The sequence below is a fragment of the Chrysemys picta genome, chromosome 1 (genome assembly GCF_011386835.1).
Source record: "Chrysemys picta bellii isolate R12L10 chromosome 1, ASM1138683v2, whole genome shotgun sequence".
Taxonomy (NCBI): domain Eukaryota; kingdom Metazoa; phylum Chordata; order Testudines; family Emydidae; genus Chrysemys; species Chrysemys picta.
The window spans coordinates 39,847,126-39,860,670 of NC_088791.1; the positions used below are offsets into that span (position 1 = coordinate 39,847,126).

The 13,545-nt window shown below is 42.3% G+C and overlaps 1 protein-coding gene across 2 annotated transcripts in view; it reads right to left on the reverse strand.

Moving 5' to 3' along the window:
* Positions 1-797: 797 nt before the first annotated feature.
* MAPK12 (mitogen-activated protein kinase 12) overlaps positions 798-13,545 on the reverse strand; it is a 77,058-nt gene continuing 64,310 nt past the window's right edge. For both annotated transcript variants that reach the window (XM_065555199.1, XM_065555201.1), the window contains 5 exons: positions 8,522-8,601; positions 7,528-7,606; positions 6,463-6,636; positions 3,514-3,945; positions 798-3,213 (listed from right to left, as the gene is read on the reverse strand). In XM_065555199.1, the coding sequence (XP_065411271.1) occupies positions 3,875-3,945; positions 6,463-6,636; positions 7,528-7,606; positions 8,522-8,601 (404 nt within the window). In that variant the 3' untranslated portion in view covers positions 798-3,213; positions 3,514-3,874. The remainder of the gene's footprint in view (positions 3,214-3,513; positions 3,946-6,462; positions 6,637-7,527; positions 7,607-8,521; positions 8,602-13,545) is intronic.

Below are 13,545 nucleotides of genomic sequence, written 5' to 3' on the forward strand. Positions count from 1 at the left end.
GGGCTGACCATGTGCATGTGCCAAGTATGAGCCCTAAGGGAGTATTTTAGTCCAAGTTATAATAAAAAATAATCTCTGATATAACATCTGACACAACCTTAGCTGGAGCAGGTGGAAAAGGCACTTGATATTTGAATTTTGCAGAAGGTAAGAGAGCAGGAAGCTCAAAAGAGCAGCTCATAAGCTTTTTTATTCTAAGCAATGGCTTTTAGGGCAGTGGATAGTGAACATTAATTGAACAATTGGTATTGTAAAATGGTCAGGACGCATTTAGGTTGTTGGATTTAGGACCCATCTCCACTTCCAGAACACTGCTAGCTCAAAGTTCTCTTCTATACTTACGAGGTGTTGATGTCATAACAGGTTTATTAATTGTCAGTGTGGACAGGAAGACAGTGGTTCTTTAATCAGGTTAGGGAATGGTTTTATGTCTAGGCCTTGAAAACCTGCCCTCCAGAACAAAGTCATGATGTTTCTGTAAAATCTGTGAATGCCTATGAAATAACCAGGTGGCAACACTACACTCAGTCCCGTTGTGTGGCTGATGTACAGTGCTGGACATTGGAGTGGAGGAGGTTAGAATCTATGGGCTTATTTCATTCCAAAATAAACAAAGCCACCATCTCATATTAAAATGGGATATATCTATAATATCGGGTTTCATACAATTTCTTGACAGCAAAAATATTTTACCCAAACACCTTTCATCAACAATACAACTGGTTTGTGTGTATGTGTGCGTGTGTGTGTGTGTGTGTGTGGGCAGGGGGTCAAAGAGTGGGAAAATGAGACCACTATTATTAAAAAAACAGTTTATTTTTCACAATACATCTTGAGTACATGTAGATCATATTTACATTTCTCCTTAAGGCAAACAGAAATTGGGTTCTTATTGACCTGAGTTGCCTAGCACCAGTAGAAATAGCAAATAAAAACCTATGAAACTTAGCCTCCCCTTTGAATCAGCAGTTGTATCACACAAAGTATACTTTCCTCCACATTCACATTTCTTTTAATAAGCTATTCATACTAATGATCCCTATTGCTCTCCTCAGCAATTTTTCTTATCTTAAGCTCTTTGAGGATATATGATGCAGAGATATTACTTCCTGCTTACGTTAACTCTATGATCCCTGGTCATTTGACACTAGCTCACATAATATTGCATCATCTCCTGTATCTACCCTGGTACATTCAGAATTTGGTATATTTCATCAAGGTCTTCTTTTCAACATCTTTTTTTTCCTAGAAAGGGTTAAAAAAATAAGACAATCCTATATTCACTGATGTTTTAGAAAAATTAAAATTCTTTTGCTTATGTCTCATTGTTCCTGTCCACTTCTACATTTAGAAATCATGGTAAGTTGAGAGGCAAAAGTCCATCTCCAAGCCAATGCAGGAGATGTCGCATGATCCTAATAAGTGCTGAGCAGTAGAACTGGGCAACATTTTCCAAATCTCAATGAAATTAAAAAAAAAACAGACAGGAAAAACAGAATTGACATTTTTCACAAAACAGTCATCCTGAGATGACCAACTGTAGTGCAGGAAGGAATTTTTAAAATTTCCAAAAGTTTGGTGAAATTTAGAGTTTTGAGATGTATTTTAAAAATATAAAGCAACACAAACTTTGAAAAAAATGCATTGAAGTGTTTGTCCCATTTTTCCTGACTAGCTCTATCGAACACCCTTAACTGCCATTACCTTCCATGAGAGTTGAAGGTATTTTGCTCTCAGCACCTTGGTGGAAAAGGCCCAGAGTTTCCATATACAGACGGTCTCAGATATTAAAGGACCTGATCCTGTGCCCATTGAAGTAAATGGCAAAGCACTTATTTACTTTAGTAACATAGGACCAAGCTCAAGGTGAGAGCAAATGATAGGGGCAAAATGGAACATGACTCTCAACACGTGCGTTCCTTAGTGTCTTATGTGCTAAAAGGTTTTCCTTTGGGTTGCATTTATTCCCTCTTTTTATGCATGTTGTTTGTTTTTTTAAAGGCTTATTTATGCATGCATAAAATTGCAGGGTTTTAGCTACCGTTTCCTCTCTCTATGTACCTCTTCTGGCTGCTGAAGTGTTCATCACAAATACTTCTCGGCTAGATATTGGTATTTATAGAGCTTTATATTAAACAATCATTAAAAACTGAGTTGATGAAGCCTTCCACTTTAAAATGTTTATTGAGTAAAAAAAAGTCAACTGAGCCATCTCTGGGTTCCTTTCCAGTTATTAGCTATTAAGATCAAATGTCTCTTTCCACAGATGTTCCACTTGGCACGGACGCAAAGCAGCACATTGTAGTGGGAGTAACCCTTATGCAAGGATTCAATTTTTAAAGAGATGAGCTTTAACCATAAAAACACATCCAAAGTTTGTCAATTTCCATTTCCTGCTCCCCTGAGATTATTATGAACTAAGCAGCTAGGAAAGTGCAAGAGATGAACACAGCTGAAGAACCCATAGAGGCTTCTAACCAATATCCCAGAGTAACTCATCAGGTAGATGTCTCCTGTGGATATTGTACCTTCTGTCAAGGGATTATTTTTCACAAGAGAATGAGAGAATGAGATTTAAAAATAATTAGTTCTGTACACCTAATACTGCCTATGTATAATATGAACAAAACATCTAGCTGCAGGACAGAAGAAGAATAAAAATATTATTATCCCCATCCCTATTGTCATGAAGTGACACTTTGCATGTAGCTTTATTTCTAACTCACATTGGCACACTGATCCCACCCCTCCCGATCACGATGTACATTTTCAATCACCACAAAACTATGAAGAAATTACAGAGCTTATAGAATGTTATAAATCCTCACAATTTTCCCCTGGAAATCAGGACCCTCTACTCCACTATATAAAATGAGAGCAAGTTATTCAGAAGAGGAAGAAAATACTGTATTATTTAAAATCAGGACCACTTGCAGCTCTACTCAGTCCCCTGCTAAACCTCTTATAGCCATGGGTGTCCCTGACTGCCACTGCTGCCTCTTGTACACATCTCTCAGAGTAGGTTTGTTGAGCCTATCCAGCAACATTTTCATTCCCTCACAATCTGCAGATCATCCACGAATTGGCTTCTGCAGGAAGGAAAGAACCAAGAGGGAAGCTAGCACACTCCCTCTGAGGCCTTCTGGGCTTGGCTCCTGGGGCTCATACTCCCCTCCATTCATGTAGGAAGAGGGAAACACTTGTCCATTTAGCCTCAGGCTTGGTCTACACTACCCCCCCTAATTCGAACTAAGGTACGCAACTTCAGCTACGTGAATAACGTAGCTGAAGTTCGAAGTACCTTATTTCGAATTAGTTGAAACTTACCTTGGTCCACACTCGGCAGGCAGGCTCCCCCGTCGACTCCGCGGTACTCCTCTCGGCGAGCTGGAGTACCGCAGTCGACGGCGAGCACTTCCGGGTTCGACTTATCGCGTCCAGACTAGACGCGATAAGTCGAACCCAGAAGTTCGATTTCCAGCCGTCGAACTTGCCGGTAAGTGTAGCCAAGGCCTCAGATTGCTTAAGGTGTTAACTATTACTCTATTACCCTGTGACTCGAACTAGCAATACCTGGTCTAAAAACACATTCATGAAAACCCTGGTATTTTGAGGAGTATTTTGATTAAATGAAACCACAAATTTGCACAAAAAGATGAGAAAATTTGGATAGAGGTAAGTTTCCAGGCAGTCTTGAAATGCTACTTCCAAAGGCACTAGCTTCCTGGTTAGAGTAAAAACACCATTATTCCTTACAATACAGATATAACAGATTACATCCAGTTTATTTATAAAAAGGTTTGTACAACTGACTTATCACAAGCATTTACACCCTTCCTGCTTCTTTTGATTTTTGAAGAGATGGTTCATACGGTTACACTGCTGTTTCCTTTGACTCAGGCAGGGGAGATGGCTTGAAGTTTATTACCTCTTTATAGGTAATGCCTGAAAAACAACAGTAAGAGAAAGCATTGCTAGTATGTTCGTAAAAGGAGCCTCATAGACAGTAGTCGGGAGCCAATCCCAAAATGGCTGGAACGTTGTCTATTTGGGAATGAGACAAAGATGAGGGAAAGAAAACATACCAAGAGGTAGGGTTCAAGTTTTCAAAAGTGGATGCCTAAAATTAGGCATCTAAATAAGTGACCTGATTGTCAGTGTTGCACCTACAACTGGCATTATCGTCAATAGCTGCTGTCATGCACAGCAAATCTGAAAATCAGGCCCTCTTGCTTAGGGGCCTAAATATGGGCACCGAAAGTTAAGTGCCAAAGTTTGAGAATCAGGACCAAAACTGAGCCTCCATCATCAGAAAGAGATGGTCTCTCAGCCTCTATTAGCAATAGGCAGCATGACTACCTTACGACTACAGCTGGTTGTCAGTCTCATAGCAGGAGAACATGCTGTGAAAGGCTCCTAAAAAAAGGGTAAACCAAAGAAGAATTCAATCATGGACAGGCAGGCAGGAAGCTGTTAGAGAAAAAGGAGCTGAATCCCCACTTTTATGACTGCCAGACATCTGGGTGAAGGCAGCCTTAGATTTCCAGAACTGAGCCTGGTATGTATAGGAGCCACTGATGTCTCTGTCTTGTTTTGTTATGAGACATTCACATACTAAGTATCCAATTCCCCTGTGGAGGGACATCAGTTGCTTCCTTTGCTTGAAGTTTATTTTTAATTCATCATAGTCTGTACATCTAGTTACCACAACTTCCTAGTTCCGGTGAGCACAGAAATGCTGCAAGAACATCATCTCTGAGGACATTTTAGTATTTCTCATACTGGCCAACGCTAGAAAGTAAGGATGTGAGGAAATGAAAGAAAAGCACGAATCTCAGAAACAGCCTAGTTTGCATGATGCGGTGAGGACTAGTAACTTCCTTTTTAGTTTGTTTTTTAACAGAAAGTTAAATTAACTCAATATTTATATTTATTTAAAAAGCAGCAGTCTCAGGTTTTGTAGATTGTAAAGGGTAGCGCTGGTCATTTTAGGAAATTTAAGGGAATTTGGTTTTAATTTGAGTGACACCAAACAAAGCAGTTAGAAATGGGAGATTAGAAAGAGGACAGCCAGCAGACCCAGCAGCAGAGAGGAAAGAGTAGGTGGCAAAATCAGCAACATTAAAAAAAATATTCATGTTAAAAAAATAAAAAAAAGTATATAAGTAACCAATAATCAGCACAATCTCTTCTGTGTATAGAGGCATATCACTCAAATGTATTAATTATGCAACCGCATAACCTGCTTTATATGCAGATGTATCCACTCATGGGACACCTAAGCACAATCAGTAGCTCACTAGGTTTAGGAGAAGTATTCTCCTGCTCCATTGACAGTAAGCAATAATACACAGCGTAAGAATTCAGAAATGCCTCCTTTCTGTACAGTTCAAGGTATCTTTCAGCAGAAAACCAGGAGATCAAAGTACAACTTGCTACTTCCTCTTCCCCTCTATTTTCAACATTTGTTATGCTAAGGTAATAACTATGACCTGCACTCAGTCACTGGAGCCAACAGCACACTGAATACTAGTCTTATGTTCCCTTGCACAGGCTAATAACTGTGGTTTGTTGCCAACCTTTGGGAGGCACATGCAGATGGGAGGGTGTTGATAGCTTTGCTGAGGTCTGTTTTAGGAAAGGCAGATTTGTAACGATCCATCATCACTGCTCCCATCCCTGTGATGTATGAATCAGGGAAATGAAAAAAAGAAAACCCAGAACAAAAAGTGAACCCAAATCCTCAATAACTGACTCCCACTCTTCTTTCTTTCCCTCAGAAAAGAGGAAATTATCATTAAGTTTATTCTATACATAGCAATAAAACCTTGTAATAGTGTTCTACAAACAGTATAAATCTAATTATTTTCCACTTTCAAGAGACCTCTGGACAGTGAGAATGTTTGATAAAAACCCAGAATGATCCATAAAGATCAGAGGCCACTCTAGATCTACCAGCCAGCTTTGCTTAACCTCACTGCTAAGCAAGACTGTCCCAAAAAGTAATTTTTTATTTCCATTCATAGTATAAATAGCTGCACTGTAAAGAAAATCTCTGGTCATCTAAAGGCATTTCCCATATGGGTCAGGGAAGGCTTGTTAGAACCTTAGCTAACCTTGGGGGGAACCGAGAAGGGTGAATTGAAAGAGCTCAGGAAGAGGAAATTTGGTGGGGAATGGGGAAGGGGAGGGAGGGGGGAAAACAGATAAAGCATGGGGGTTTGGGAGGAGCGGAGGAGGCGGAGCGGAGGGGGTGCCTGGAGAAAGATGGAACTAGCAGAGGGGCAACCTTAGGAGGAAGTACAAGGTGAGATGGGGCACTGACTCATTTTATGTTTCTAGACCCCATTAGTGCCTATTTTCTGCCAAGACCAAAAAAAGTCATTTGTAAGGAGAGAACAGTGTTTTTACTTCTCAGCTAGCCCTTCTTAGTCCCTTTTGACCCCACCATAATGAACTTACGCTTCCACTCATCCAGTGGCAAATCCATATTGTCAAATGTGTCATCATATTTCTCTGCCTCAGTTTCCTCTTCAGGATCATGAATTGGTTCAAAATAAGGATGCGCTAAAGCTTCTACTGCCGTTATTCTCTTCTCTGCATCTAACACCAGCATCTTCTCCAAAAGGTTTACAGCTGTTCAACACAAGCCAAACAAGGACATTCAAATATTACCACTGAATACAACTTCAATTTGAAGCTGTTGTACCATTGTTGTTTTTTAGAATTACAGATAATTACAAAGATGAGTTATTTCATTTCATAGACATATGCTGTTTTAAGAAGAAAATAAAGATACAAAAAGTGTTTTTCTGCTGTCAAGTCATATTATTGTGATATTCAATACAAAAACCACTTCATTATGAGCCAATCCACATGTTCAGTACACTTTCAATCCACTAGTGCAGTCAGCCAGCCATGTGTATATCTATAGCACCGATTTTCTCAGCTATGCAACCACAGTGAACTCCATGGGAATCTTTACATGCATTTCAGTGGGATTTGGATCAGGCCCTGTGTGGGCTTACTGAAAAATTCAAAATGTACCGTGCTTACTCAGTATGTTATCTTGAGAACTACCAAATCAAAACCAATTTTCTCTGGAACCTGAGATACTTCTCACTGAGGACTATTTTCATGACAAATTTCAGTTTTCAACCCCTATCTGTTTGTCTTGTACAATCATTCAGAATAGGGCTTTAAGAATAATTTTTTTAAAATAGGAAAATTATATTATCTATATTTGATTTCTTGCTACTCAGAGACCCTGATCCAGCAAAACATTTAAGCATTGGCTGGATCAGGGCCAACAGCATAAACTACTTTTGGTTAACTTTTTAAGTCCTGCTTATCCAAGGACTAGTCTTGGAAAAGTTCAGTCCTTAAGAGTAAAGATATGAGCAATGGAAAACAAGGGGTTAGAATCCAACCTTAATTACCATAATGCAACCTTAATTATAGCACCAGCTGCTGTGCCTGCTGTAGCACACCACCACAAATGGTAGAAATCCAGACATATTTTCTTACCCAAAGGATTTGCATACTTCAAGATGGCTGCAAAGTCTTTTTTCTGCACTTTTGGGAGGCTTTTGATATAATTTTTTGCCTTAAAAGAAACATGAACATTGGTTAGAACAGTTCTTCCTTTTTAAGTGATAAAATTTAGCAATATGCTTGCTAGGTGAATTTTCATGATTTTTGTGAGAGCATGCTATGCATATGAACACCTTGTTTGCAAGTTTTAAGAAAAAGGAGAGAAACAATGCCTAAGGTTGATCCTTAGTACTGTTTATTACAGCCTGAATATTACTGTATTTAGTTTGGGAAATGTACCTGCATCATTCAACAGAGTTATAATTATTTTTTCCCCACTGTGGGTTGATACAAGTTTCTAGAAAAGTAGGTCCTTCTTTTTAAGATGTATTCAATGAGTATTTAAAATTTACAGGTATTTTAAGGAACGTTAATGTGCATTTAACAGGGTTTAAACTCTCTAGAGAAGTGTGCACATGGGACCAGGGAAGGCAATGTGTGCTCTCAATAAAATAGTAGCCATTCAGCTAGAGCTGTTGATGTGCCACATATGTAAGAAACTTTAAGCACGTAGGCGGACATATTTCCAAGTGACCATTAATTTTTAACACTTCAGTTTTGGGTGACCACCTTCAGATAGGACTCAATTTTCATAAATGTTGAGCACCTGCAGCTCTCATTGACCTCAGCTGAAATTGTAGGTGCTCAAGACTTCTAAAAAAAAATCAGACTCCGGAATCTCAGGTTGGGTATCCATAATTAATGAACACTTTTGAAAACGTAGGCCATTACCTTATTGCAATGTACTTAATTTAAAACTATTTGATAATTGTGTTTGACTAAATAAACCAAATCAATAAGGTTTCCAGAAAATTCTTGAATATTTTTATGATGAGATTCAGAGAACAGCTTTCCATTAAGTTTTCTTGCATTTGAAACTAGAACAAGCAGCATATTAGCAGAATACTGTACCAAGCAGTATACTCACATCTTGACTCTGTAGTTTCTGAACAAAATCTTGAGTTGGTGTGCCTGTTACCTTCATTATTTCTGTGAGCTGGTCCAGATCTGAATACCAGATGTCAGGAATCAAGTCTTTGTACAGTGACAAAATTAAAAGCCCTAGAAAAATTATGCAATTTCCTTGCCAATGGAGATCAAAGCGGAACACACAACATAAAGGTGAAATGAGAAACTTTACATTTGTGCAGCTCAAGGTTCTGTGTTTCTTTTGCAAAAGTTGAGGACACTGAAACACCCATAGTCAAGTATATTCCAACTTTATGGGCCAGATAATGTCCTTCCCCTTGGGTTGCTTATACTTGTGAAGTGTGCAATGGATTGTGTGATTGGCGCTAGGGTTAGCCCAGTTAGCCAGGGTGTTTTGGAGTAAAACCCTGTAGGCCTTCATGGCTACCATAGCGGCCTGGAAAGCAAAGCTCACCACCATATTTTGTCCTACAGGGCAATCCCCTACTTTTCCTGTTTCCACCATCCCACCATGCCATGGGGAGGAGAGGTTGGACTTTCAGGAGAAATATACTCCAAAAATAAACCTGCAGCCAGCAAGTCCTGCAGTTGTCCTGGTTTACCTTGCCACTGGAAATGGTCTTGTTGACTAAAAGTGTGTGCAAGTTGGTGCGCAACTACTTGTTCACTTTAAACAGATTCTCATACATCCTTCAACAGTCTAACAAGTCCTGCGGTTATGGGAGAATGGGGAAAGTGACAGGTGATGGACATTGCTGGGACTCATAGTCATGAATATGAATGCAGGCAGGTCAAGACTTTGGTCACTCTGCATTGACCTGAGGTGATACTGTAGTCCAGCAGCATCTTGATCGACTTGTCTCCTCTATTCAGGGACAGCACAGCCGACCTCAATACAAGGAAAGGGGCTCAAAAAGGTGCCCTAATAATTGCTCATCTTGATCAGCCCTGACCAGCTTACCATGGCTGGAGGGTGGCCCATCATGTGGTCGAAATTCAAATACGCCTTGAAAAGTTGCTTTTTGTCTCAATGTTGTGACATGGAATGTCCGTACACTCCTTGACTGTCCAAACCAAACTGATCATCCTGTCAGGCAGACTGCTCTGGTTGCTCAACAGCCTAGAAGATAAGTATTGACACTGCAGCACTGAGCAAGATGCAACTTGCTGATGAGGGTCAGTTGATTGAGGAGAGTGCTGGATATACTTTCTTCTGGAAGGGATGCCCACAGAACAAGCCATACAATGCAGGAATAAGCTTTGCAATCAGAAATAATCTTGTCTCTCGTTTGGAGAACATACCCACTGGCATAAATGATAGATTGATGAAGCTTCGACTGCCCAAAGAGGCAGATGTTATGCTTCACTGATTACTGCTTATGCACCAACAATGACTAATTCTGAAGGAGGAATTTTATTTTTAACTAAATTACCTGATCCGATTAGCTCCCTGTGAAGAAAAGTTGCTTGTTTTAGGCAACTTTAATGCTTGTATTGCCTTGACGACTCTATGTGGCATGGTGTACTTGGCAAACATGGCATCAACAAGATGAACAGCAATGGCCTACTTCTGCTAAGGACAGATGCTGTGCACCATCGAAATATTGAAAACACTATCTTCTGACTCCCCAACAAATATATAACAATCTGGATGCACCTTTGCGCAAGTCATTGGCATTTGATTGACTAGGTGCTGGTCCGACAATGGGACCTACAAGATGTGCGCATAACTTGGGTATTACATGGAGCTAATTGTTGTACTGACCATTATCTTATTCCATCAAAGCTTTCCCTCACTATTTGGCCAAAAATGTGTAAAAAACCAACAGTCAAGCTTATAAATACTGCTTGACTGAATGATCTGTCAATTGCCGAACAATTTTCAACACAGCTAACTACTCTTTTAGAAACTCTTCCAATGATCAGTGATGACGTAACTGCTGAATGGGTATCCTTGCGTGACACAATTGATAACACTGTCGTGAATTGTGTTGGACATACGAAATGCCATCATGCAGACTGGTTTGATGAAAATGGTCATAAAATATTGAACAGGAGTACTTGTGGCACCTTAGAGACTAACAAATTTATTAGAGCATAAGCTTTCGTGGACTACAGCCCACTTCTTCGGATGCATCTCCTTGATGTCAGGTGACAAGTCCATGCTGTGCTCTTAGCTGACGCACTCTATGGGTTGAAATAGGCCAGACATAGGGCAGCCTGCAGTACGCTCCAATCCAAACTCTGCCACATGCAAAATATGTGGTTTGACCATAAAGCAGAGGAATCACACACCCTTGCTGATAAACATGACTCCAAAGGTTTCTATGAGGCAGTCAAAGCTGTGTATAGCCTATCCGATCTGTCTTGACACCACTACCAAGTGCTGATGATGAATCTTTCATCACAGATCGCACTGCCATCCTCCAATGGTGGCATGAACATTTTAGTGAACTACTTACTTGTTCATCTACTGTTTCTGATGAGTCACTAAATCAGGGGTCTCAAACTCAAATGACCACGAGGGCCGCATGAGGACTAGTGCATTGGCCCGAGGGCCGCATCACTGACACCCACCCCTTGCTGCCCCCGGCCCCGCCACTCCACCCCTTCCATGAGGCCCCGCCCTTGCCCCACCTCTTCCCTGCCCCCATTCCAACCCCTTCCCCGAAGTCCTCACCCCAACTCTGCCCCCTCTCTGTCCCCAGGTGGTGCAGGAGGGGTGTGGGGTGTGATGGGGGCTCAGGGCAGGAAGTTGAGGTGCAGGAGGTGTGTAGGGTATGGCGGGGGGCTCAGGGCAGGGAATTGGGGTGTGGGGTGCAGAAGGGGTGAGGGGTGCAGCAGAGACTTGGGGTGTGTGAGGGTGTGGGATGTGGCAGGGGCTCCAGATGGGGTTAGGGTGCAGGAGGGGTGCGGGGTGTGATGGGGGCTCAGGGCAGGGAGTTGAGGTGCAGGTGGTGTGCAGCAGGGGGCTCAGGACAGGGAATTGGGATGTGGGGTGCAGGAAGGGTGCGGGGTGCAGCAGGGGGTCGGGGTGCAGGGTGCGGCAGGGGGCTCAGGACAGGGAGTTGGGGTGCAGGAGAGGTGAGAGGTGCAGCAGAGGGTTGGGGTACAGGATGTGGCAGGGGGCTCAGGACAGGGAGTTGGGGTGCGGGAGGGTGTGGGATGTGGCAGGGGGCTCCGGACAGGGGATTGGGGTGCGGGGTGCGACTCCAGAGTGGCAGCACCTCACTGAAGAGAGAGGCTCAGGACTAGGGCAGAAGGGCAGGGGAAGGGCAGCCTGCCCTGGCCCTAGTGAAGAGGGACACTAGGACCTGCCGGAAGCCGGCAGAGCGGAGTGGATTCAAGGTGTGCTGCAGGCTCCTGAGTCACCTTGTGCTGCAGGCTCCAGGGCAGTGAGGAGGCAGCAAGTGGGTGCCGGGAGACACTCCGGGTAGGGTGACCAGATGTCCCGATTTTATAAGGACAGTCCCGATTTTTGGGTTTTTTTCTTATATAGGCTCCTATTACCCCCCCCCCCCACACTGTTCCGATTTTTTATATTTGCCGGCTGGTCACCCTAACTCGGGGGTGGGGGGTGGGGGGTGGCAGGTGCCCCAAACATTGGGGAGCAGCGCACGGGGAGCTTAACAGGCACAGAAAATAACTCGGGGGGCGGGGGTGAGGGGAGTTTGGTGGCGACAGGAAGTAACGGGGGGTGTGTGTGTGGGGAGCTCCACGGGCCGCAGGGAAGAGCTCCGCGCCGCGTGTTTGAGACCCCTGCACTAAATAATGTCTAGAAATGCCCCACATCTACTGCACTTGCCGATCCACTCACATGAGCCAAGATGTTGAAAGCCGTTCAAGTAATGAAATAAATTCCCTGGCCCCAATGTAATTCCAGCTGAGGTTTTCAAACACAGAGGAAATCTTCTCATTGACAAGCTCTTCGAATTTTTCTTACATGTCTGGCTTCAAGAAATTACACCACAACAACTGAAAGATGCCAACATTGTCATTATTTATAAGTGTAAAGGCTCAAACACCAACTGTGGTAACTACTGAGGTATCTCTTTGCTCTCTGTGGCCAGCAAGATTCTTGCATGGATCCTCTTGAACCACTCCTGACCCAAATCATCGACAACATGCTAGCTGAGTCACAGTGCAGCTTTCGTGCTCAGTGGAGCACTGCTGACATGATCTTCATTATGTGACTATTACAGGAAAAATGTCACAAACAGCACCAATCTTTATACATCTTACAAATTGCTTTGTTGCGACAGCTTGTCACTTTGGCCTCACCATCAGCTGAACGAAAACCAAGATTATATACTAGCCAGCTCCTCAACAACTTTACCAAGACCCATCAATAAGGTTGGAAAGTTTTATGCTGCAAGCTGTCAAACAGTTTACATATCTTGGCAGCATATTGAACAACGAAGCTATAGTCAACCATGAAGTGGATGTGCGAATTAAGAAAGCCAGCACTACATATGATCGCCTCTATCACCAAATCTGAAAGCAACATAGAATCTGTCTACAGACAAAAATCAAAGTCTATAATGCTGTTGTCCTCATGACATTGCTCTATGGGTGCGAAACATGGACCTGTTATTGACGACACATTAAAAAGCTTGACAATTTCCATTTGCAACACCTATGATGATTGCTGCACATGATATGGCAGGACTGAGTTTCCAACACGGAAGTCCTGGTGAAAGCTGGTTCGGTTGGCATCAAGGCTCATGTGATCCACACCCAACTGAGATAGGCTGAGACCCGTCTATCAAAACAAATCTTATATTCTGAATTAAGCTTCAGCAATTGTTAGCATGATAGGCAGATGAAACAAAAACTGTGCAAAATGAACATTTCTTACTCATCCTTTGAGCAACTGGCGATTGATCATATTGCACGGTGCCACATCATAAGGGCGGGTGGCCACAACTTTGAGAAGAATCATGGGAGCAGCTGGAAGCACAGTGCCAGTCACAGAAACAATGTGCAGCTCAATCAACACAATTAGGAAAATGGTTCTGTGGC